This window comes from Pempheris klunzingeri, chromosome 11 (assembly GCF_042242105.1).
Source record: "Pempheris klunzingeri isolate RE-2024b chromosome 11, fPemKlu1.hap1, whole genome shotgun sequence".
In the NCBI taxonomy this organism is placed as follows: domain Eukaryota; kingdom Metazoa; phylum Chordata; class Actinopteri; order Acropomatiformes; family Pempheridae; genus Pempheris; species Pempheris klunzingeri.
The window spans coordinates 10,683,899-10,707,589 of record NC_092022.1 but is presented as its reverse complement, the minus strand read 5'-3'; the positions used below and the strand labels follow the sequence as shown (position 1 = coordinate 10,707,589).

The following is a 23,691-nucleotide window of genomic DNA, read 5'->3' as shown; positions in this document are numbered from 1 at the left end:
AGTGACTCAACTGTTAATATTAGCAGCTAATGCAGCTGGCCTGGTGCGCGAGAGGCGCTGAATATTCCAGAGTGGGACAGCAGTTTGATGCTCGGCCAGCAGGGCTGACGGCGAGGGAACACAATGTAGTGACTGTAGCAGTCAACTAACCTTAACCCCACATTGAGAGAGGTATGTGGAAGTGTTTGCAGCCATGAATGCAACCTTTTATCCCCAGAATAATGTACATTATAAGGCATTTACACTGAAGAGGCCTCTCTCTCTTGGTATAAACACATAATATTACTTTTCTCTGTTAAAAGAACTTGCTTTATTGCTGATTTAATGCATTCTTTTACATACATAGTATACACTTACGCATTTTGATCACATGAAATATTACTTTGGGTGATCTTATTAGATCAAATTAAGACAGCGACAATCATATGGCAAACAAAAGTCTAATATTTTTTTCTCAACATGTAGCTCATACATTAGAATTACAATTAATACCAGAAGCGGTGGAAGGAAGACATTAAATGTACCACTAATAGATGTGGTTTTAACAGAAGAGGAAAGCTCATTTAATTAAGGTCAGTGCTGATATTTATGTGTTGAAAATGATTTAAAAGGCACATTCATACTATGGCCTTCAAGGTATTATCCAGTCAAAACACTTTTTAGATAACCATGCTACTCTTCAATCCGACAGATCTCAGCTGGAGTCAGAGTGAGCAAATGGAAACTTGGTATTAAATGAGGGAAGTTATAATAGTTTGATTATTTTCTTACTGGCTCCTTCTCCTCAGCCTCTCTTCAGTACTTCCTTTTTTGGAATGCATACAGCTTGTTTTCTTTAACAGGACATAACATCTTAATCTGTTGTGAGCACATTAAACATTCTTTTGGTTTGCATTTGTTCAGGAGATGCCCTGGGTGTTTTAGGATCATTTCAGTTTGAGTGTCGGATGCTAACACCAAGAGTCAAGAATTTAAAATGCATAATCATAAATCATCATAAATTATCAATATAAACAATATGGGTCATATTGTTTTCATAACCAGTGCTGGATGTTACCTTTTAGGGCATGTATACAGATACCATTCAATGAGATTATTTAACACATATAAAACAAACATTTCTAAAATAATGTACACTGTAATACAGAGTTTGTTTGGCTCAGCCCAAACCCTGGCTCATGGAATGTACTAATAAAATCTTCATGTCATTAATAGACAAAACACAAATGGTATCTGTTCCATTCTTACAGCCATCATTTGGCACCATGTAAATAAGGTAAACAAACAAATCAACAGCTTTGTGATCTAGTAACATAAGCATTAGCAACTAAATAAGTACATACACATGAAAGCATGCAAGCAGGCCTTTTCTCTTAAACACATGACAAGACATGTAAAATGTTAGTTGGTTATACATCGCATGTTTCCTACAAGTCTTACTCTTAGTTTTCATGTTTAACACCATGTCTTAAGTGCTATTAATAAGTTACATTCAGCATAAGTAAAATAATTCCTCCATTTTGTAGCAATTTAGAAAATAAAATAGATATCTCTGTTGTATCCCAGGGCAACTGTGTGTTGAGGATCACACCATCGAACACGCTTATTTAATACCTGTGAACGAAACACAGTGTCATTGTACACATGTGAAGTCACCCAGACAAACATATCATGGTAAAAGTAGAGGAAATTCTTGACAATCAAAGATTATAGAGGGGGGGGGTGAAACCCACCTGTAATAATTAGGTTTGAAGGGGCCGTTCTTGTTGAGGCCCATGTACTTGGCCTGCTCGTCAGAGAGCTCTGTCAGGTGGGCGTCAAAGTTTGGCAGGTGCAAACTGGCCACATACTCATCTGGAGGTAGGAGGAAAGAAGAGACTGGAATTTCTAGTGTTGAGATGCTTACTCTAATTTTCCTACTGGTGTCAGTTTGAGGTCATAACACAAGGTGGCAACAATGAGCAACACAAAAAAGTAGGCATTAGAAACCAGCATGCTCTTTCTATTATTCTAAATCCACGATCAAAGCATAGTAAATTTGTAAAATGATCTTTCATACCCATCTTCTTGGGCAGGAGATACACGTCCTGTTTGTAACGCCCCTCTGGAGCGTTGAACAGCTCAATCAGGGCCAGGGCCTGCACACAACCCAGACCACACAACGGCTGTAAGACTCACAAGCACTTAAACTAAACTAAATTAAAGTACATGGTGCTACAGCAGCAGGACGGTGTAGTGAGAGGGAGTGCCGCACTCACCTGAGTCGTAGCAGTGATGGACAACACAAACGTAGGCACTGTGGAGCAGCTCAGATTCAACAGGCGACCCTGAGAAATAACAGAGGCCAGGTGTGAACAGCACTGTAGAAGGTGATTCTAAACAGACATTAAGGCAACCTGACTGACTGATACAGTTATACTGTGACTCAATAAGTAGCTGCTGTATGAACTCCGGAGCACGCAGTAGTTGTTGGCTGACTTACAGTGAGACGCCTGCAGGGTGTTTTATACTTGAATGTTACCCTAGATTTAGTTGACCCAGGGGACTCAATGACCAGGATTTTACCCTACATGCTGCATGACCTACAGTTATCATGACACTGTGCATATTAAATTCTAACAGCACAATAAAAATGCTTCTTAGCACGCAGTAAAATAAGAGTTTATAGGTTTATAGGTTATAGGTTATAGAGTTTTCTGGGGGTTTAAATAAGACTAATCTTAGGATTTTTAGGAACACAGTTAAGATTATAGAGGGGCATTACCTCTGCAAGCAGAACAACCCTCTTCCCATCGGGCCAGATGATGTGGTCAACCTGAGAGCGCACCCTCTCCCAGGTCAGCTCAGGGCTGCGCAGACTTGCCTGAGGACATAAAACAGGCCAGTCTTATAACTGTATGACAAACAGAAATAGGTAGAAAAATGAAGGAGAGAGGATTGCAACATAGTACAGGGTAATTGATTTGTTAACATGGGAAGAAATCATCCAGTCTCATCTCATATATGTAAAGTAATTGAGACGGCATGTTTGTCAGATGGATAGGGACACTTAGACAAGTTGTTTCTAAATTGGGCATTAGAAAGGGTAAAAACAGGAGTTAGATATAAAGCTGTTTTTGTAGAGCCTAGTGGGTTATATTTAGTCTCAATGAAGTTGAGAAATGTGCGTGAGGGTTGGATGTGTTCACACCAACCACAGACTGACTTATTAAGAGATTTTAGGAAACCATATTTTGAAAAAACTATTTGAAGGATACACTTTTTAATGATGATGATAATGTTGTTGTGTATTCTTTGGTATTGGTTGTTGTCTGTAGATCACATGACTAATCAATGCTATATATATATATATGAGGAAAGAGAAACAGCACCAAATGTCACCTTGATGAAGCCAAAAAACGTTTGGTGGGTTGAACAAAAGATCGTGCACTGGAGAAAAGTTGTGCAACGCATTTTAATTTTGTTGGACTTTCATTGAAGCTCACGCTGGGTCTTCACCTCAGCGTGTGTGTGTTCTCAAAGGTAGAAATTCAAGCAGAGAGACACAGACGCACATGTTTGCAACACACTCAAATAATCACATGGACACATTACCACATCAATCTCAGTATTGGAATGGCCCATATTGCAGACGATGCAGCCATTCTTCATTCGGTCCAGTTGTTCTCTGGTAACGACATTCTTATTGCCTACAAAATAAAAAAATTAGGAACAAAGGTAAGTTGAGAGACAGTAAAAGTGAGAGGAAGTCATGATTGCAGGAGGTAGCAACCAAATAGAAACACCTGTCTCTGTTATGAGGATGAATTTATAACTATGTGTAAATTGGGACTGTGAATACTGTCATCTGATTAGTACATGGGCCCAAAGGGCATTTTAGCATTCAGATGAGAAGAGACACAAACTGGGATATTTAAACACTGTGATTATCAAAGCAGAAGTAATGGATGTCACTGCATGGGGCGCAGTACCAGTGCAAGTTATCACCACGTCCATCTGCCGGATGACCTCACTCAGCTTGACCACTCGGAAGCCGTCCATGCTGCGTGGAGGACATTTTCATCAGTTCAAGCAGCACAGACGCAGTGAAAACAACTTAAAACTGGCGGTGATAATAAGTAGTCTTTTTGAATCACAGCTAATCTGATGCATAACACAGAGACAAAAGCACAGCGAGGGGAGTACATGTACTGATGGTAATGACCGGTAATGGTTAGTGACTCACCATGCCTGCAGGGCACAGATGGGGTCTATCTCTGTAATGCAAACAATGGCTCCAAGGGCCTTTAGAGCAGTGCAGCAGCCTTTCCCCACCTACACATCACAGGACAGTGCAATAGTTGTAAACAGACAAACACACAATACATGTTAACAGGTCTGCTGTACATGTGAAAATTGAGTTATTCCATCAAAGGCAATTTTTTATTTATTTTTTTTAAAAGGATGATTCACCTCTCCATAACCACACACGACAACTTGTTTGCCTCCAAACATTATATCTGTAGTCCTCTTCAAGCTGGCAGAAACAAGCAAAGTGACACACACTTTTATCCATCTACACCACTCGAATACAGAAACTCTTCACACTATGAAAAAAGCTGCAGTAGCGTGTTTGAAAACAATGGCTAGTGTTCTGGATGATTAATTCTCCTCACCCATCCAGGATAGATTCACGGCAGCAGTAAAGGTTGTCGAATTTCTGCTTGGTAACTGAGTCATTCACATTCATGGCAGGGACGCACAGCTTTCCAGCCTTAGACAACTGGTACAATCTGAGAGGGCACATGGGGAAACATGTTCAGGCAGATGCACATACACACACACACACACACAACACATATATTTCCACGCACATATCCACACGCAAAGTGAGCTGCAGTCCTGTGTGACCTTATACTTTCCAGAGCGTCTGGCTAATTGATACCATTGAGAGTTGTGTGTGCACAGCTGCTGTGACCCACGGTCGACCTCAAACAGGCTTCCGGTCAAATCAGGCCAGTGACCTTTTCAATCTACAGTGTCAGTGTGTGTTGATACCACTATGACTTGAAAACTGCTTTTGATGTTGTTTGTGCAGTACACATCATTCATCAGGAAGCTTGGTTTGCCTCCAGCTCATCTCTATCTAGAGGGCAAAATAATGTAAACTCCTCACGGAAGAGGATTTTGGAGGCAGATTAATCTCAGCTAAAAAACAGTTGTGCTGCAGTGGGTCTTATTAGGTTGAATATCTTAGCTTCTTAGCTATAAAAATAAAAAGTCTGTTAATGAGAATTCGAAAGAGGTCAAATCATCAGCGTCCAAAGTGGAATGCATTAGTTCAAAAAGCTTTCAAATTATTTTATCTAGCAAGATGAGAACAGTTTGAAAACATTTGCTTGACACAAACTGCAGTGATAGAAGAGGGACAGAAGTCACATGGTCAAACTACCTACATGTACATATAATGTTAGAGGTTAAAAAGTACCAGATAAAGGTCGTTATTCTAAAAGAACTCAGGGTGATGCAGGATGATTCACCGCCTTGCTTCACCCCTTCAGGATGATTGAAATCCTGCATCATCCTGTCAGTTCTTCTGCAATGATTGCTGCCGCTCACTGTACATTATCCTGCTCATTACACGGCTAAAGAAATCAACAATTTGACATATTGATTTACATTTTTTTTAAATTGTGTCCAAACTGTGTCCATAGCAACGGTCTGCTATACAAAAACTACAGACCACAGAATGCCATAACTGACCAATCAGAATCGAGTATTCAACAAAGCCACGTAATAAAAACGATATGGAACCTAATATCTTGCTCTGAATCTTACATCCTTATTTAGTGTCTACATCGTTTTGTCTTTGGGTCACTGTAGGTTATTTGAGGACAACAGGAACGATTTTACTACCCCACAGCACAAAATGACAATAAAAGAACTATGTCTGTATGTCTGTCCATTCCGTTTCTTATTTCTCTCCTGTGTCACTAACTAGTCAATAACTCATAAAACCACCACAGTCCATACAGTCCATTATGGGTGGTGATAAAAGAGAAATGCTTTTGGTCCTACTTCATTTAAAACCTCCAGACTCATCTCACCTGTGCACTCCAGTGACACTCTCCTCCACGATGCCCCGGACCTTCTTGAAGACGCTGGGATACTTCTTGTACACCCAGTGGGTTAAGTCTCCGCCATCGTCCAAGATCTAAGAAAAATCACAGCAGAGTTAACAGCATGAAAGACAACCTCAACAATGTATGACAGCACAGCAGAGCCCAGGGACAGAGGAGACGGGAGAGCACAGACTAAAATCTGTGTTAGATTTATCATGGGATTGTCAGGTTGATACCATATTGGCCTGCCAGCCCTCCGTGTTGACACAGCGATCGATGCACCACCAGAAGTCATCCTCTGACTCACCCTTCCAAGCAAACACAGGTACCCCTGCAGGAAACACAGCACACAAACAGCTAATGGCAAAGACAGAGAGCAGATGAGAAGAGGACTGACCAGCTGCATGAGCAACAGGTCCATTAGAGACGTATTACACAGTTAAAGCACATGCACAGATTGGTTCCTTGACACGTTGCATTAGGGTTCGTGCAACTTTAACACAAGAAAGATAACAAAATCAAAAATATATACAACAGTTTTATAACAATTACAGTTCATTTACAGAAATATGATTATCTTATTTTAGCTAACAGAGCCTCAGTGGATAGCCATCATGTTATTGACACTGAATTGTCAGAAATACACGTTTTTATATCTAATGTTAATCCACAAATCAAGATAAAATGTAATAATACTTGATAATGGCGATGTGTTCCATGTCGCAAGCCATTCATGAGCTGCATGTGAAAAACCACTTGTAACGCAGGATCTTACCTGTTTCAGCAAGAGCAGCAGCCACCTCATTCTGAGTGGAGTAGATGTTACAGGCAGTCCAGCGACACTGAGCTCCGAGGGCCACCAGAGTCTCGATCAGGACCTAAGAGAGAATGATGGAATATACAGATACATGACCAGGTATTAGATGTGAATTAGACACAACAGTCATGGTGATGTGAGGAGAACAGGATGAGAGGACATACTGCGGTCTGAGCAGTGATGTGGGTACAGCCTACTATCTTTGCCCCAGCCAGTGGCTTCTCCCCCTGGGCTCTTTTCCTCAAGGAGATCAGGGCAGACATGTCTGTGGAGGGATAGATTGAGCAAAAGTTAAAACAAGCTGAAAGGACATAAAGGTCAAGTTTTGTCTTGGGGGACAGAGGAATGGCGGACCATTTTCAATACATAAATAAGCCCTTTCTACATGGTGGATGTGCAGTAAATGGCTGTAAAATGGAGGCTGATTAAACAACAATGTCAGTAACAGCTGTTGCCGCCCAGGCTGTAAGCCTTAACAACACTTGTCAAGCACTCATGCCTACTTATTACTCACATGGACTATGTAAACAGACAGAGAGACAGAACAGAGAGGAGGTGACTTGTATACAAAAAAACCCAAAAAGGCTGAGTTGGGAGAAGAAGCATGAACAGAAGACAATGAATAAAACTGGGGGAACGAACTCCGATCATGTTTCCACTGATAATATAATACATAATACTGACACTGCCCAAGCTCTGGGTCATAAACTATTTTGAAATCAGGAGGAGAGGACCTTTATTTAATAGTGTCTGCACAGCAGAACAGATGCCATGTGATAGGTATTTAGGAACAAAGTCACAACAGGTAGCACAAAGATCTGTTTGTATCTCTCTTTGTCTGACCGTATGACAATGAAATCCCAAAAAAACCTTTTCCGCGTTCTTGACTGAACGGTCCAAAAGGATGTATTGCTATGTTACTTACTTTTTTATATTCCGAAATGCAAAAGAAAAAGAAACAACTATCCTCAGATACACCCAGATATACCTTGCTCTGCAATTTCAATTTCACGGCGGCCAAATTCGGCCTGCTTGATGTTCTTCACGCAGAAGTCGCTGCTGCCGTGGGTGTTGACCTGGGCTTTGTCCCTGGGGGAGGTCTCATCATCAGAGCTGTCGGTGTAGGACGCAGCTGGGAAACGAAGAACACAAAAGGTCACTATTGTGGAAAAGCATACAGTCGAGCCAATTATGAAATATATACTTCAGATCCATTGTGTGTAGGGTGGAGCTTGTGTGTGTTTCCTGTGTGTCTCTGTGTGTGTGTGTGTGTGTGTGTGTGTATACTGTACATACAAAAAGGTGTTCATTGCAAACAAGAGTGTAATCGTGTGTTCAGTCAGGCAGCTAATGGCTTTCTGAGGCCGTGACACTGATATCTATTTTTAAAAATCTGATATCAATATCAAATGACAGTATCTTTTTTTACATAAACAGATAATATAAACAAAAATCTTGATTCAGATACCTGCAATCATTTTTATGAATTGTGACCAAGATACACACTAAACAGGATATCTTACAGTTGAAAAGTTAATTACTAGCCAACATACACACTGAAGCCAGTATATCTGCATAATATAATAATTATGGTGTGCACGTGCTTTTGTGAAAATGTGTGCTTATATAGCTGCATTCACAGACAGGTGTGCATACCTGATTGATAAAATTCATTTTTAAATTAACAAAACAAACTTTTACAATGAACATTTGTAAGCAAAGGTCTTCCAATGATCTTCAGCCTTGTTTTGAATCGTTAATAAATACTTATTATGTAGTCTGTAAAAATAACACCATGTTTTAACCTCTCATGTTGGAGTGAAACGTTCAGGTGTGCAGTACCTGAGCTGTAGCTGTCTGTGGAGGACTGCGAGATGGACCGAGACAGGGAGCGGCGGCCTGCCTTGGTGGGGTACTTGCTGAATTCCTGTTTGTCCTCTGTGTTGGCAAACTGGATCTGGAGAGAGCCAGAACAAAATGGTGCACAGTGTAAATACAAAAGGGAAACAATATTCAGACATTAGTTTTTTTCCCATCTGAATATGCTGATTAAGTGTCAATAATGAGATCATGAAATCAGCAATACAGAGTGCCGTCATCACCAGTACAGTGATGACAATCTCTTTGAGTTTAGATCTGGACTCATTTTGCTGTCTCAGCCACTAAAACTGTCCTTTCAAAAGGTAAATCACCTGAGTCTATCACAGTAAATCACAGGTGGATCAGGAAGAAGGGAGCTGCTGCCTATTTTTAGATGCTCCCTCCTGCTTTGTGATTTATGCTTTGTTCAAATTCACAGGCTTCAGTTGTTGCTGCGGTTCATCGTGTCAACCCAACCCTTCAAAGGGCCCAAGATCAAAGACCTGGAAACACATAAAGTGGACCAGCACGCAGCTAGCTTGGCGAGTCTCTACGCTCGCCTTTTACAGAAGATTAGGGTCTCAACTGTCCAGTATTTGGGGTTATTGTTCCAAACCACAGAAGCTGATATATTTTAAAATCATATCACTCTGCTACCACATGAAAGCCACTGCCTGGTGTGAATTTAGGGCTTGGCAGGCTGCTATTAGACTTAGGATCTAACAAATCCACTACGTGTCATTTTAAAACCCTGAAACTGTTACAGTCTGGCTGCACCAGCAGAAGTCAACAGTCTGCTGTCAACATTAGAAACAGTAAAGAGACCTAATCCTGAGGTCCTTCAGAAAACTGGGTCACTTAGGACAGCAAGGAGTTACTACAGTCTAGCAGAAAGACTTAACCACACAGATACTGACATTAATTCCACATGTTAAAAAGTCAGAAACAATCCCAACGTGTATGTAGAAACACTTTATTTTCATATACGTAGAAGTCCAGGTGGACTGTAAGATGTCACTTATATATTGCTTACACCTGGCACTGTAAATAAACAGAACTGTGGGAAAGAGATTGTTTCTCAACGGGATCACGCGTAGACAAATTACTCAGCATTTTACTTAAATAGCAAGTCTCCAGGTGGTTTTCAGGTCTGAAGCTCATGATGTTCTTTAGTTTTAGTCTTTATTGCTTTGATGTTCACTGATTTGTTCCCATGTAAGACTCAATATCACACCTGGAAAGCACTGATGTGTGTTGTCTGAAAAGCTCCTACTTTGATATTATGCCTCTCGTATGAAGAGGGTGGACTTTCAATATGCACATTCACACACATTTCTCTTGAGTTATTTCTTCCCGTGTTCTCGTCTTTGTGGCTTCATTCTTTGCTTTTCGTGACTGTTGAGTGAAAATGTTGTGGAGCAACACAGTATTAATGTTTTTATAAATGTAATTTATATGTTCGTTTATGGGTTGAGGACGTCCAAAGCCTTCTTGCTTAGACTTTCTAACTACCGATCACTGTACTTCTAAGTAATGCTATATGTCTTTCTTTCTCTGAGCTATCCTTACATTTCTGAATGGCTTTGTTCTCGTCCCTCCCCTCAGTGATAAATCCTTTCAAATATCTTAATTCATTACGACGATGCCGTACGATTTCCTCTTTATTTTAGATGTCCATAGAACGTGTTTGGACCAAAAACTAACTGCAGGCCAGCAGAGTTGACACAACACACAGATGATAAATCCGGGAACACTTGAATGTCAGACTAACAACAGTGAGTCGGGTAACATTTGACTGTGATGTTCACTGCACATACGGACATCAGCCTACAACCATGTCTTAAAGGTAAAGCTGAGTGTTAATGAAGAGGAGTGACACAACAGTGTAAGCTCCCAGCTGGGTGAAGCTGGCGTGCATAACTCAGTTACCTGGTAGTCAACAGATATACGTAAGCGGAAGCCGAGGCTGACTGAATGGGGCCCGTGTGGCCAGCAGCAACATCATTTATGGTCGCTAGGGAAAATAACTTAACACATTGTGCTAATTCTACGTTTTTTTTTTAGGCTAAATGGGTACGTTTTCACCTAAAATTTGAAAAAATGTCCCAGCTCCATTCATTTAAAATGAAAGTAACTGTGGCAGAAATGGCTGAAACAGAAGTAACTTTATCCACTAAGTGTTTATCTCAAAATCCCTCCTTCCATGGACCGTGACACCTGGGCTTCAACAGTCTACTGTGTCAGTTTAACGAAACTCAAGAAGCTTGTGAGACAGTGTGAGCCGAGGAGATCTCTGCATGTCTCTGTTTTCACAATTGAGAGTGTGCTTTATCTCATACACTTGCAAAATAGCTCTTTTATGTTTGCTTTGCATCAGTTTTTGCACTCTTGAGGATTCAGCAGAGATGTTACACAGTCTCCTGCACGGTTCACTCCCAGCTCAATAGACATCAAAATCAGAGACTCTTGTGGTTAGAGTATTAAGGAAAACAAGAGGTTAATCTGATTAATGATGAATTACCCTGTGTTACTCAAGACAGCATTCTGTTTCTGCTACTCTTACACAGTAAACTATCCCAGAGGTGAACCCTGTGAATAACCTTGGCTTTTTGAGGAGACGATTGTAATTGTTCCTGTGTTTCAGCTGAACATTTTTGCTGCAAGTCAAAGAAAAAACACTCACTGTTGTCAACATTGTTGTGCAAGAAATAGAGTCATTCTACAGACTGCAAAAAGAAGGCAGAAAAGTTATGACATGCCGTAAGTAACTTCAGCACATATGTAAGTGGGATATGCAGTATCTTTAGGAATAAGTGTGCTGGACGTGTTCCCGGTGATGCATTAGTAGCGACTCACCCTTTCTCTCCCGTGCCCATGCTTGTGTGCCATGGCTGCCGGTCACTGCCTGGTTTCTCCAGTTTTCCAGCCTACTTCCCTGTGCCTGTGTGTCCTCTGTGTGATGGTACTAGGTGTCCCTGATGCTATTATCCAGGAACACTCCCAGGCAGAGCCGAGGGGAGGTTCCCACCTATTATCGTGATTTCTAATGGCCAACCTGGAGAGAGAGAGCGAGAAAGAGAGAGAGAGGCCTAGAGAGAAAAGGGAGGTTGATTGCAACTGAGCCCCTCTCTCTCTCTCTCTCTCTCTCTCTCTCTCTCACTCTCTGGTTCTGCCCTTGACAACCAGCTGCTAAAGTCAGCAAGCTGTATTTTATGCTTCATTTTGTGAGTGCTGAGAGAACATAAGTAGGAAAAGATTTGAATGTGTACATATGCACAAACAAGAAAAGTGCACAGAAAAAAAAAAAAAAAATCACACGCACACCCAGATAAATAACACATTTGCTGCAGCTTTCACTTTCAAGCTGCGCTCCTGATTTGGACTTCTAAATAAAAGGGGATTGACAGGAGGAATTAAACCCTGTTTCCATTAGCCTTCTGCCGCATCAATAAGCGGCCCATCCAGTCCCATCCTACGGCTAAAAATACCCTTTCTCTCTTAGACAGTCGGCCAGGTCACAGACTTAAGCTGTGGTGTGACTGTCGACCGGCAGCGTAAAGAGTTCAGTGGAGGCATGGCATTAGGTGACATTAACTACTTAGCCAGTCACCACTCGTGCTCTACAGCGCCATCTAACCGAGAAGACACACGGTCTAATCTACATGAATCCTTGCATCCCGACAACTCACAGCACAGTTAAAGACAAGAGGCCGGAAGGATTTTATTTGAGTACAAACGGTGTATGAACTGTAAAGCAATGCTCAGGTCAAAGAAGTGACGTTCCTCAGACAGGGGTTGTTCTAAAATGACTCCTTTGGTCTGCAAAGGCGCCTGTTTAGATCAACGCTTGCATGACGGATTACACAGTGTTGTGTAAAAAAACATACAGCGCTAATCCTTCCTCCAGAACTATGTGACCTTTAGCAGAAACTATACCTTCTACTTATCAGCATAGACCTCAGTCTTCAGTGACTATGAATATCAGGGTAACCCACCGCCATATTTCATAAACAAACACGAGGACACAACCCAACCATCTACACTATCAATATAATTCCTGACACTGTAAAATAAGTGGGACAATACTAAGAAAGACGGAGTGCTGATGACAAATGCTGTAGTTAAACTAGAGAGATCTTTTTTTAAATACCAAAAGCAAGACAGAGAACAGTTGGTAAATGATGAAACTACTCAGTATGGATGTGTTATATTTCTCAGCTTATGGCGACTTTTCCCTCAGTGTTAACACTGGTCACAGTGTGGTACAAACACAGTACTTTACTTGTGTGGACTGTAGCAGACTGAGCGTCAATAAAAACTTGAAAGAAACTGTTGTTAATGTTATTTTTTTTTTTTTAAATATAGCTAGATGGACTTAAAGCCCCACGGCGTTATATTTATCATGTGATCATAACATGTGTCACATTATTCTGATGTCCTACGTTCGTGTCTGTTGGAAGATGTCCTGGTGAAAACTGGTGCAGTCTATTTGAAGCTTTGAGTCCGATCCCATCACTGGGAGTCACCAAGGTCACACATCTTCTAATCCTTCACACACTGTAGTTTGTAGTCTGCATTGGACCCTCAAGAAATGCTGCCATAATGTTTGCAGACAAATAAGATTAGATAGTGAAAATAAGGTATGAACGCTTTTGAGAATCTATGTAAAACAGCCCAGAGGGATCGAACAGAAATGATGATGCAGGAACAAATTCACAGTGAGTGAGTCCCATTCCCAGGGGGCGTATTGTGTAACTGCTGGATGGATTCAGTGAGAGGAGGCAGAGTAGTGGTGTTCTTTGACTCACCCACCCACACGCTCTCTCACACTCTCACACACACACACACACACACACACACATTTTGTTTTTGATATGCAGCATTGATCGTTTTTGCTCATGGCACCTTTCAGCAGATTATATGACAATGCATCAGCCTCAGTTCAGCAGACATCCAACTCTCATTTTTTATGTTGTGGTCTTGGATTTGAATTAGTTTCTTTTTTTTCCCATTTGCATTTTAATGTGTTTTTACTCATTCTTTTTTTTTTTCCAGACGAGCAGGTGGTTCAGTTTGACACGGGGCTCTCACATTTATTCATAACACACTGCTTTGTTTTCATAAGTGGAGCGCACATTCCTACCATCCAATATGTTTTCAACCAGGCTCCCTGAGGCGGCTCACAGTCCACACATTATTGCCTCGTCCGACAGGAGGTCTGAGCTGATATTCTGAAATCTAGGAGCCCCGTTGCTGGGAAAATAGATATCTTTATTATTCTGAAAGAAAAAAATGTTTCAACTTTGGTGCAATTAAGTGAAAAAGTCGACAACACTGATGTAATTGAGAATCAAAAATATTGATTAGTAATATTGAGTGATACACCTCACATTACACTGCAACATATTAGCCAACTAGCAAAAGCCCATTTTTTCATTTTTTGTCTGCACTATCAAAGGCTGTTTGTATACAGATGAATATTGTGCACACAAAACAACATATGGAATGTAGGGATGTCTAACTGAAGCTAATTTTAAGTAATTTATATCACTCTTAGCCAACTATTCAGGTAACTGTCTGGTCTGAGTATAATTAGTTGTCTTCCTCTGCTACTGCAGTTTTCCTGTGCTGGATACAAGTCATTGTGTCCTCTGAGATTCATCCACTAGCCACATTTTACTATTCAATACTCGTAGCTGATTTAAATGCAAATTCAGGCTATATTAACCATTGTAACTCACATCCCCAAAATCCCAAGTTGTGTAATGAGACAAAGGAATCACGACATCAAACACAACAGTATTAATAGTGTGCGGCAACTATTCCTGCATGTGAGACTTAAAAGTCCAATCCAGCAGGCGCTGCCACAATAGCAGTCGTGTCAGTCGGAAGCACTGCGTAAATTACTTACTGTGTCATGTAGAAGACAACATGTAATAGTTTTGTCGAGACTGAGGCAACAACACATTTTGTACAGCCTCAGAGGAAATAGAATTATTATACTCAAAAAACACACGTGCAATACAATAGAATTATTTCAAAATAAAGATACCAGGACATTTGCTGACATACATGCCTGTGAACTTCACTATCTGGCTCCAATAATCATGACACCATCAGTCGAACGCAGACAAGGTGCACAGTGGTGACAAGTTAAAGGTCACCTTGAGGGATAGAAACGTGTTTCACAACCAAGCTGGAAAACTAAACCACACCATGCTATCAAAAGTCCCACAGACTTTCGTCATCACCGCTGTGACATAATCTTCTTCATCATGGGGGGTCACACAACTGGCATAATCACTTTAAGCACCACCAAACCTGAGCTCCCTGAGCAAAGGAGACAGAAAAAAGTACGTTTTCTTTTCAGTATCTGAGCTGCTTCGTTCTGGGAAAAAGAAGCCTTCAGTCCCCTGACTGTCCCATGTTTATCCACTTCCTGCTGCCAGCTGTTACACACTGTGCTGGGTCTGTAATGATATGAGCAGCCTCCTCAAGGGAGTCTTTCATTCTGATGATTGTTCTGTGTCGTTGTGTCACAGCCAAGAAACTCCAGCAAAGGCCTTTTTTTTCACAGGTGCACCTTGTGCTGCTGATACATTTTATCATGCTGTTCTTATTACTAGCAGTGATGATACCTACACACACATACAGATTCAAGACTGCTGTCACAAACACAACAATGGGTTCACTACGTGTAGACATGATTCACTTTCCCAAATTAAATTTCCTCAACCTCACACCTTTGAAGAATCCAAAACTGTGTGACTGCAATTTATGGCGGATTGAAATTCTTACACCTCATTAAGCACCTTGTACTCGGACCCCCTGTCTGAGCTCAGGTATGTTAGGCCATGCATTTGTTCACTTTGCAGAGGCCTTGAATCGCAGGTTTAAGAGCTCAGCTTGGCTTTAAGTTGTTTCCTGCCTACAGGATGTTGACATGATGCAGACATTGTGATTTAAATACAAAGGAAGGCTCCGTGTAGGTCGATTCTAACAATAATCCCTGTCTTTTTAACGAAAGCTTTAAATGAAAGCCCCATTTAAATTATATGTTCTCACCTCAGTAATAGCACAGTAAAAGCTATTATTAGACAAATGCGGGGTGGTGAAGCAAAGATGCTTTATAACACATTTTTATTCACATCTGACTATTGTATGTGTTTTTCCACTTTGCAGCTTGATCCCTCAGTGGGATGGCTGTGACACTGAGTAACTGCGATACTGCAGCATCGCATCCAACAATGCATCACAGCCTCATTAACCTCTCTGCCGTCAACTTTGGGCTGAAAACACAGATGGAGCCCTGTGAATTCATTACATAGTCAGACACTCAGCCCACTGCCTTGGCCTTGCAGCACAGTGGTACTTCACTGCAGTACAATGCGTACCAGCGCGTATTTCCCCGGCTCACAGGTGCCTGTCTGCAGCCCAGAGGCACCGACTGATGGCGAGCATCGCGTTTCTTACCTTCTTGACGGATTTCAGAGTGGGGACTGCGGTGAAGGCTGCGGAGGGCATTTCCCCGACATTCATATTCACATCGCTGCTGTTTTTGCTCACAGTCATGGCTGAGTATTTCTCAGCAACGTTTTCCGTCTCTTTGACATATTTGGTGGCTTGTTTCACCTCCGCCTTGCTGTCCACAACCGAGTCGGTCATCGCATCCAGGTGATACCGGTGCTGTCAGTGGAGAAAAAGAAAGCCGGCTGAGTTCACACTAATCTGTCGCCTCTCTCCGTCAAGCTTCGTGCCTTTAAAATGAGCGAGTCGACGCGGAAGCACCGACGCTAGCGGTGAAGCGGTGAAGTAGCCGGATTCAGGGGAGATTTAGCCTGTTTTCCGTTCTCACAGAGCGGCTCGGGCACTTGCCTCGGTCCTCCGGATCTGCTGTCAGCCACAGACGGCAACATCTCCGGGGGGGAGGGGGCGGTGTGCTGAGGCTGTCACCTGAGCAAGTGGGCAGCGTGTGGGCGGTGATCATCCAGGAGTAGCGGCTGAGGCTCGGTACTCGGTATCCAAAAGTGTCGTTACATCAGGTTTTACCGTTACTGACTGTCAATCAGCGGGGGAGGCAGGGTGTCCGTGGGGCCCCGAGTTTAGCCTCTCAGGAGGCTGAGGTCTCGTCCCGCCTCCTTCGCTCTGATTGGCTGACAGCGATACTGAGGCTGTAATCCACGGCTTCTGATTGGCAGAGCCTCCCAGGGACAATGCTTAACCTGAGAGGTCTAACTGAGGGCAAGAAACACACCAATTAATCCCATATAAGAAAGAAACGTTAAATTATGTTAGATTATTCCACAACATTCTTGACAGGTAAATAGTTCCTAGATAAGATTTTACATGCAAAATATATGATCAGTTTCTAAAATAAGATGCATTGTTATTGATTAAACTATTCAAAATGATATAAAATCTCAAACTCTTGGGATATCTTGAATGATGAAAATAGGACTGGGAGTGAAGAAGTGATCACAAGTAGCCTTCAGTCACTTAATAAAATTTAATTGACAAAGGTTTCATGAATTCAATGTCCAACCTTTTTTCATTATAAAAACAAAACAAAACATTGCAGTACTGCATCTCACTGGTAAAAAAAAAAAAATCTATTATCTACAATGGAAAAAAAGAAACACTTATGTGGACTCACCAATGAAGACACTACATCAATAGTGTGTGTATTATGATGAAACACAGTCTTTTTCCTACAGTCTAACCACAAAATTGTATAAAATGGATCCACAGAACTGAGCAAATTAGTAAGTACATCCAATACACACTGGGGAAGCAAAGAATTTCTGTACAATATCTTCACATTTATATGACATTTTGTTTTTTTTTGCTCAGTGGAGGCAGGTTGGACATATGATGCTGAGTCCGTCTCCCACAGTACATGGGCTGAAAAAAATTAGATGTCAAAATACAGGTCATCACATAAAAGATAAAGGACACAAATGTAGCATCAACGCCTAATGTGTGTCTCTGAAGAAAAGGGAAAAAAATCTGTACCATTTACAAAAAATATTTAAAGCAACAATTATCTACTGGTTACAAACTGTCATCGTTTTAACAAACCAGGGTCTGACAGAGTATGGCTTCACAGCTGTCATTTCATCTGTGTGACAAGCCCTGGTTACCCATAACTTCGTGTATCATTATTGTCCAAACAAATAGTTTTAAAAATAAAAGGCTGGTCCTAAGTGCTTGACCAGATAAGTTGAATGTGGAAGCAACCTCTGTTTCTGAGAAGACCACCTGAAAAGTCCACAGGCTGAGTGGCCACACGGCCAGCTCCCTGGAAGACCAGTGTAGGAGTGGAGAGAAACCCAGTGGCAGTGCTGTGGTTTGGTGTACGATGGTGGGAGGGAGTAAAAGTGAGAGGAGAAGGTGCGGCAGATGGGTTAGCTGGGATGAAGAGTCTCAGGCAGGGTAGAGTTCAGACAGGGGTAACGTTGCTGGCGACAGTGCTACGAGACTCGGATCATCTGAGCCACCGTCTCGTCTGCTGCCGCCTGGGCTGCATCCTGCTGCTGCGCCAGAGGAGGACACAGGATCACCAAATAAATTATGAGGAGTTTCATCCCAAAATGAGGTATCTCCTATTCAGACAAAGTGACGTCTATATCTGCACAAATAACAAATTAAACAAATCTTTAAAAGGAAGTCAGACAGCTTAAGTGTTTGGTTGACAACTTGACACAGTATATATTCTATTATCACTGACTGACAATATTGGTGATGTTTTTCACAGCTTCTCACCTGTGCCAGGGCCAAAGCCATTTCCTCCTTGTCCTTAGGTGAAAAGAAACGTCCTCCATCTCCTCGCTTGCGCTGCATAGCGTGACGGTGGCGAGACTCGTGTAGGTATTTCTGCAAGAGTGAAAGTGGGTGATGTATTGTATCATGTCAGGTTTAAAATTGTGAATACTTTCTGCCACCTACACCAGTAGGGGTCTATCTATCTATCTATCTAGGTACTTGTCCAAGTTCTCTGAGATTTTATGCCTAGATACCACTAGAGGTACGTGAAATTGGATTCTTTAAAAACATAAACTCACCACAGCCACTTCATTAGGTACACCTGTTCAACTGCTCGTTAATGCAAATATCTAATCAGCCAATCACATAGCAGCAACTCAATGCATTTAGGCATGTAGACATGGTCAAGATGACCTGCTGAAGTTCAAACCAAGCATCAGAATGGGTAAGAAAAGTGATTTAAGTGACTTTGAACGTGGCATGGTTGTTGGTGCCAGATGGGCTGGTCTGAGTATTTCAAAAACTGCTGATCTACTGGGATTTTCCCACACAACCATCTCTAGGGTTTACAGAGAATGGTAAAAATATCCAGTGAGCGGCAGTTCTCTGGGCGAAAATGCCTTGTTGATGCCAGAGGTCAGAGGAGAATGGCCGGACTGGTTCGAGCTGATAGGAAAGCAACAATAACTCAAATAACAACTCGTTACAACCAAGGTATGCAGAAGAGCATCTCTGAACGCACAATGCGTCGAACCTTGAAGCAGATGGGCTACAGCAGCGGCAGACCACACCAGGTGCCACTCCTGTCAGCTAAGAACAGGAAACCGAGGCTACAATTCGCACAGGCTCATAATAATACTAATATTACCCTTAAATTAAATGACTTAACACTCCAGCCTCTCATCAAAACCCCCATATGAGATCTTAAACAGCAAATTCCACAAAACAAGATAAAACCAAGACGAAAGGCTAGACAGTAGAAATAAACGAGTAGCTGGTGAAGACAGGAGCAACACTTTACCCTCCTTTCCTTGGGGATCTTGCCCTCAGCCTCCAGCTTGGCCCGGGCCTGCCTTCGCTTCAGGATGCGATGGTACTGTTTGGCATTGACATACAGAGGTTCCTCCTCGAGCATCTCAGCCCCCGGCAGGGGGATACGCTGCATTGTGGGAACTCCACCGCCACCAGGCACCATCTGATAGAGGGAGAGACACAAATAGCGACACAGTGTTTAGAACTGCGTGCATGGAAAGTCCACATGTATATCAGAAAACTGACACAGAAAAGCAGTAATTGTGCAAATAGTTAAATCAACATCACATCAAACACTAGGCTGTTAATCAAAACTAATATACTGTACTATATCACAATATAGCTTTCACACTTCAAGTTCTTCATATCATTACTATGATTCCACAAGAGGAAAACACTACACTACATCTCATCATTATTATTACGAAGAACAGAGACTAGTAGTTATGATTAGCACAAAAACTATAAGCTGGAATAACAGCAAGATTTGGTGGTTTTAAAAGCTCTGTGTCCCCCACACACACTTTACACCCTCGCGTGAGTCTAGATTAAGAAAAAGAGATAATAAAATGCTGGGTACCTCTGCACAGGGTCTTACCATGACCATTCCACCTGCATTGACCATGTTACCAGAGACAGGCAGGGTGACGGTCACAGTGCCTTGGCCGCTGTTAGTTGTGTTGGTGTTGGCACCCCCTGCCTGCACAATCTGGGCGCCTGCCAAGCTGGCAGCTGGAATTGTGATCATTCCTGCAAACAGATTATCATCCAAGTTCTTATTCAAAAAGACAACTCAACAGTGCTCCTGTTTATAAAATACACAAAGCAGAAGCAAAGCACAGTAGGGAGGAGAACATCTAATTTACCTTGCTGCAGGACAGTACCATCTGCATTGACCGGCTGGTAGACAATGGTCTGTCCATCAGCCGTCTGTGCCACCTGTTGGCCCTGCACACTGATTTGCTGCCCCTGTGGGACCACAAGTAAGGATAGAGGACACTCAGCAATCATACTAATTATAGTTTGATTAAATGGACGTGTCATCAACCTGTTCTGGATTTAGCACCTGGTTCTGTCCAGCGGTGATGGCTGTCTGAGGCTGCTGGATAATGATCTGCTGGGGCTGACCCTGCTGGCCCTGGAGCTGGAGAGTCTGACCACCCTGCAGCTGGATCTGACCTGGCTGCACCAGCTGGATCTACACATGGACACAATGCCACCCAGAGATAGGCCTTAGTTCACCTTTCGATTAATTGGAAAATTCAGCATGCAACAGCACAGTGTTCATTTACATTTAACTGCAGTGGCCTCCAACATCTCTACAAATAAACTGTAAGAAAAAGACTCATTTTCTGGAACTTTAAAATAAACGACCTCGAAAAAAAATTACATCTGCCCTGCAAAAAATGTATCATTACATAGAAACAGAACAACATGTACAGGAACCGGTAATCAAATGAAAGCCCAGCCCTAATGTGTTTCTCTTTCTAAAATACTACAGCCATCCTTCACATAAAACACCATGTCCAGGTACAGGGTAAGGAGAATTTAAACAGATCTTAAATCTAGTAACTAAGCTTTAAGCCTTACCTGCTGAAGTCCCTGGGCTCCAGATACAGGGACTTGCATTATGGTTTGACCCTGACCCCCTGACATGGCCTGCACCATTATGGGTTGCCCTGATGATGTGATGAGCTGCCCACCGCTCACCTGGACCATCAGAGGCTGTCCCTGGACCTACAGAGAGATGCACAAAGTGTTGCAGCAGCAATGCCAATGTTTGATACCTCAATATGACCTACGTGGGGCTCACAGGACTGCAAGCAGATGATGTCACATCAGGAACATCCTGGATACCACATCATGGATGAAAGTATTGGATGATTTGCTATGGTTCTTTCTGTTTCGCAACACACAAACATGAAATCATCTGGTTCCATGATGGATCCAAACTGTAAACTATGAACAGTATATTCTCAACTATATTTGTCATGAAGTTAGTCCACGATTGCAAAATACAAACCTCTGTATTCAGTGGTTTTGCATTTACTGGAATACTGCTGCTGAAGCAAGAAGTTACATGAAGTTCATTTCAACTTGATTTGCTTAATAGCACATGATTAGAAAAGATGCTGCCACGTCCGACTTGCATCCACAAATGAGTGAGTGACGACAATGAACAACTGAAAACCTGTGGCAGCAGTTGTGCCATATGGGGGGAAAAAATGCCAGAGGGAAGGAATCCAGAGCCATTTTGCAACAAGATGAAAAAAAAAAAGTATATATAGCATACAGCTAGATGATGATATACGACAGCCAGCAGAGACTATAGATCCATGCCGTTCAATACTGGTTCTTCTGCTAACTGCAAAACACAACCATATGACTCATATCTCGAGTGGCTTTCCTCCTCTTCACTATGAACATCTGACTTGCAAAACTTGCTTTTAGAAGCAAAAGGCAAACACAATTCAGAGGAACAGTAGTCGTTTGACAGCCATGAGAGCACAGGCAGAACCCGGGGTCGACACATGACACACTGTACTGAGGAGCATGCAGTTCAGGCAGCTGTAGGACATGCTGGGGTGGCAGGATGAACCAAACAGCACAGAGATGGGTCATGAAAAACAGCCATGGTTGTAGCATGCAAACCCGTTGGCTGTAACACTGTCATGACACTGACACAGGGCGGCGGTGACACCACTACCTGGAGTGTCTGCACCTGCTGGCCTGAGGCCGTCACCACTGGCGCCTCAGTTTGCAGCTGCACAGCCGTCACTGTGCCCTGTGTCTGCAGGCAAGGCAGGATAATACAGTCTCAGACAAGTAATTATCAAGAAAATAGATTGGATCTGTAATCCGCTGTAATGCTTTGATCCTGGGTCCTTGTTACCTGTGATGTGAAGGGGGTTTATTGGTGACTGTATGGCAAACTTTTCTTTTTCTATCAAAACCAAATCTAGGTAAATTCTGAGCTCACCTGCTGTTGGATCTGTCCATTGGAGGTCTGCACAACTATCTGCTCCCCTGTAGTAGTGGTGGCAGTGGTGTACTGCTCCATAGCTTGTTATTGAGACAAAAGAAAGACACACACAGTATTAGCTAACGTCTGATGTATATCCTTTGGCCATGTATTCCAGATGAGGCCCGCAACCTTATTGATCATCTATTAAAAGAAAAACACACACAATGTTGTTCGTTTTTCCAGCTGTTATCTAACGTTGCTGTTGCCTGTCTTTCTTTTTTTTTTTTTAATAATTTAAGTAAGGACACTTTAGCGGCCTTTATCATTTGGACACATCACGCTAACTAGTGTCATAATATGTCGAATATCATGCCTGAAATGAGGAGATGATGTTCGCGCCAAGCACTGGGTGATATTGGTCAGCCGCTGGTTTGCTGTGTGTTTTCTTTACAGGATGTTTTCGCGAGAGCTAACAAGGTTAGCTTAACTTAGCTAGCAAAAAAGCGTGGTAAATGCTAGAAAGGTTGGAACAGAGGCTAGTTAACAACAAGGTGGTTTGCAAACGCGGGCCTTTATGTGGTTTGTTGTTTTTTATACCCGCTGATATTTAGCTTGGCGACATTTACTGATGTGTGGACGTCGGTATTATCCACCAGCCCCTTTGTCTGAGGGTCGATATCTTAGCTAACTAACACAGCTAACGTTAGCTAAGGCTGGTCGACCACCGGGGATCATGTTTCCTCGTAGGAGCCGACATTGAGGACTAGAAGTTATTTGTAGCCTAACCAGGCAAAGACGCAGCGGTCGAAATGTAACTGCCATTTGATTTTTTTGCATTTAGCAGGGTTAGTAATTTGGTTGGTCCATAGCAAACCAATCCGTGCTGACAACTACCAATGCCTTCAATCGGGTCTGCCTTACCGTATCTCCGCTGTCCGGTTTCCCTCTGATTGGCTCTGGTACAGCTTGCTAAAGCCCAATCAACAAAGTGAGCGGACAAAATGGCGCAAATGAAACAACGGCGCCTGGGAGGAGGTGCGCAGCTGCGTAACACATGACTCCGGTGGACGGAGGAGGCTGCAGTGCTCCTGGCGCCCGGCAGGTGCCGCCATTTTGTTTTCTTTTTAAAATATGTTCTGCTTCCTTTAACGGAC

General features: G+C 42.3%; 2 protein-coding genes across 7 annotated transcripts; both read right to left on the bottom strand.

Annotated features, from left to right (window-relative positions):
• Positions 1-314: 314 nt before the first annotated feature.
• Positions 315-16,514, bottom strand: ahcyl1 (adenosylhomocysteinase-like 1). 2 transcript variants are annotated; one of them, XM_070839030.1, is made up of 17 exons: positions 16,252-16,514; positions 8,761-8,875; positions 7,907-8,050; positions 7,083-7,183; positions 6,877-6,979; positions 6,338-6,432; positions 6,087-6,193; positions 4,656-4,772; positions 4,453-4,516; positions 4,226-4,314; positions 3,972-4,042; positions 3,595-3,689; positions 2,765-2,863; positions 2,259-2,327; positions 2,060-2,138; positions 1,734-1,854; positions 315-1,614 (listed from the first exon to the last, which is right to left on the bottom strand). In XM_070839030.1, the coding sequence occupies exons 1-17, from the start codon at positions 16,441-16,443 to the stop codon at positions 1,608-1,610; spliced, it is 1,668 nt and encodes a 555-aa protein (XP_070695131.1). In that variant the 5' UTR covers positions 16,444-16,514; the 3' UTR covers positions 315-1,607. The 2 variants fall into 2 exon arrangements, with proteins under 2 accessions (XP_070695131.1, XP_070695132.1); XM_070839031.1 differs by lacking the exon at positions 16,252-16,514 and adding an exon at positions 11,635-11,724.
• Positions 16,515-17,270: 756 nt separating this feature from the next.
• Positions 17,271-23,543, bottom strand: nfyal (nuclear transcription factor Y, alpha, like). Of its 5 annotated transcripts, none has more exons than XM_070840193.1 (10): positions 23,459-23,543; positions 22,553-22,635; positions 22,277-22,363; positions 21,163-21,309; positions 20,639-20,770; positions 20,439-20,541; positions 20,153-20,322; positions 19,562-19,735; positions 18,541-18,651; positions 17,271-18,311 (listed from the first exon to the last, which is right to left on the bottom strand). In XM_070840193.1, exons 2-10 carry the CDS (start codon positions 22,631-22,633, stop codon positions 18,249-18,251), a joined length of 1,068 nt encoding a protein of 355 aa, XP_070696294.1. In that variant the 5' UTR covers positions 22,634-22,635; positions 23,459-23,543; the 3' UTR covers positions 17,271-18,248. The 5 variants fall into 5 exon arrangements, with proteins under 5 accessions (XP_070696294.1, XP_070696293.1, XP_070696295.1 ...); XM_070840192.1 differs by having other exon boundaries at positions 17,271-18,315; positions 18,542-18,651; XM_070840194.1 differs by having other exon boundaries at positions 17,271-18,315; positions 18,542-18,651; positions 22,280-22,363.
• Positions 23,544-23,691: the final 148 nt, after the last annotated feature.

Coding starts and splice junctions, on each gene's coding strand:
- ahcyl1 (XM_070839030.1), bottom strand. CDS start 16,443: ATGACCGACTCGGTTGTGGACAGCAAGGCGGAGGTGAAACAAGCCACC. Junction 8,876..16,251: donor CTCTGAAATCCGTCAAGAAG/GTAAGAAACGCG, acceptor GGCTCTCTCCAG/ATCCAGTTTGCCAACACAGA. Junction 7,184..7,906: donor AATTGAAATTGCAGAGCAAG/GTATATCTGGGT, acceptor ATCCCTCCACAG/ACATGTCTGCCCTGATCTCC.
- nfyal (XM_070840192.1), bottom strand. CDS start 22,633: ATGGAGCAGTACACCACTGCCACCACTACTACAGGGGAGCAGATAGTT. Junction 22,364..22,552: donor ATGGACAGATCCAACAGCAG/GTGAGCTCAGAA, acceptor CCTTGCCTGCAG/ACACAGGGCACAGTGACGGC. Junction 20,542..20,638: donor TCACCGCTGGACAGAACCAG/GTGCTAAATCCA, acceptor GTGGTCCCACAG/GGGCAGCAAATCAGTGTGCA.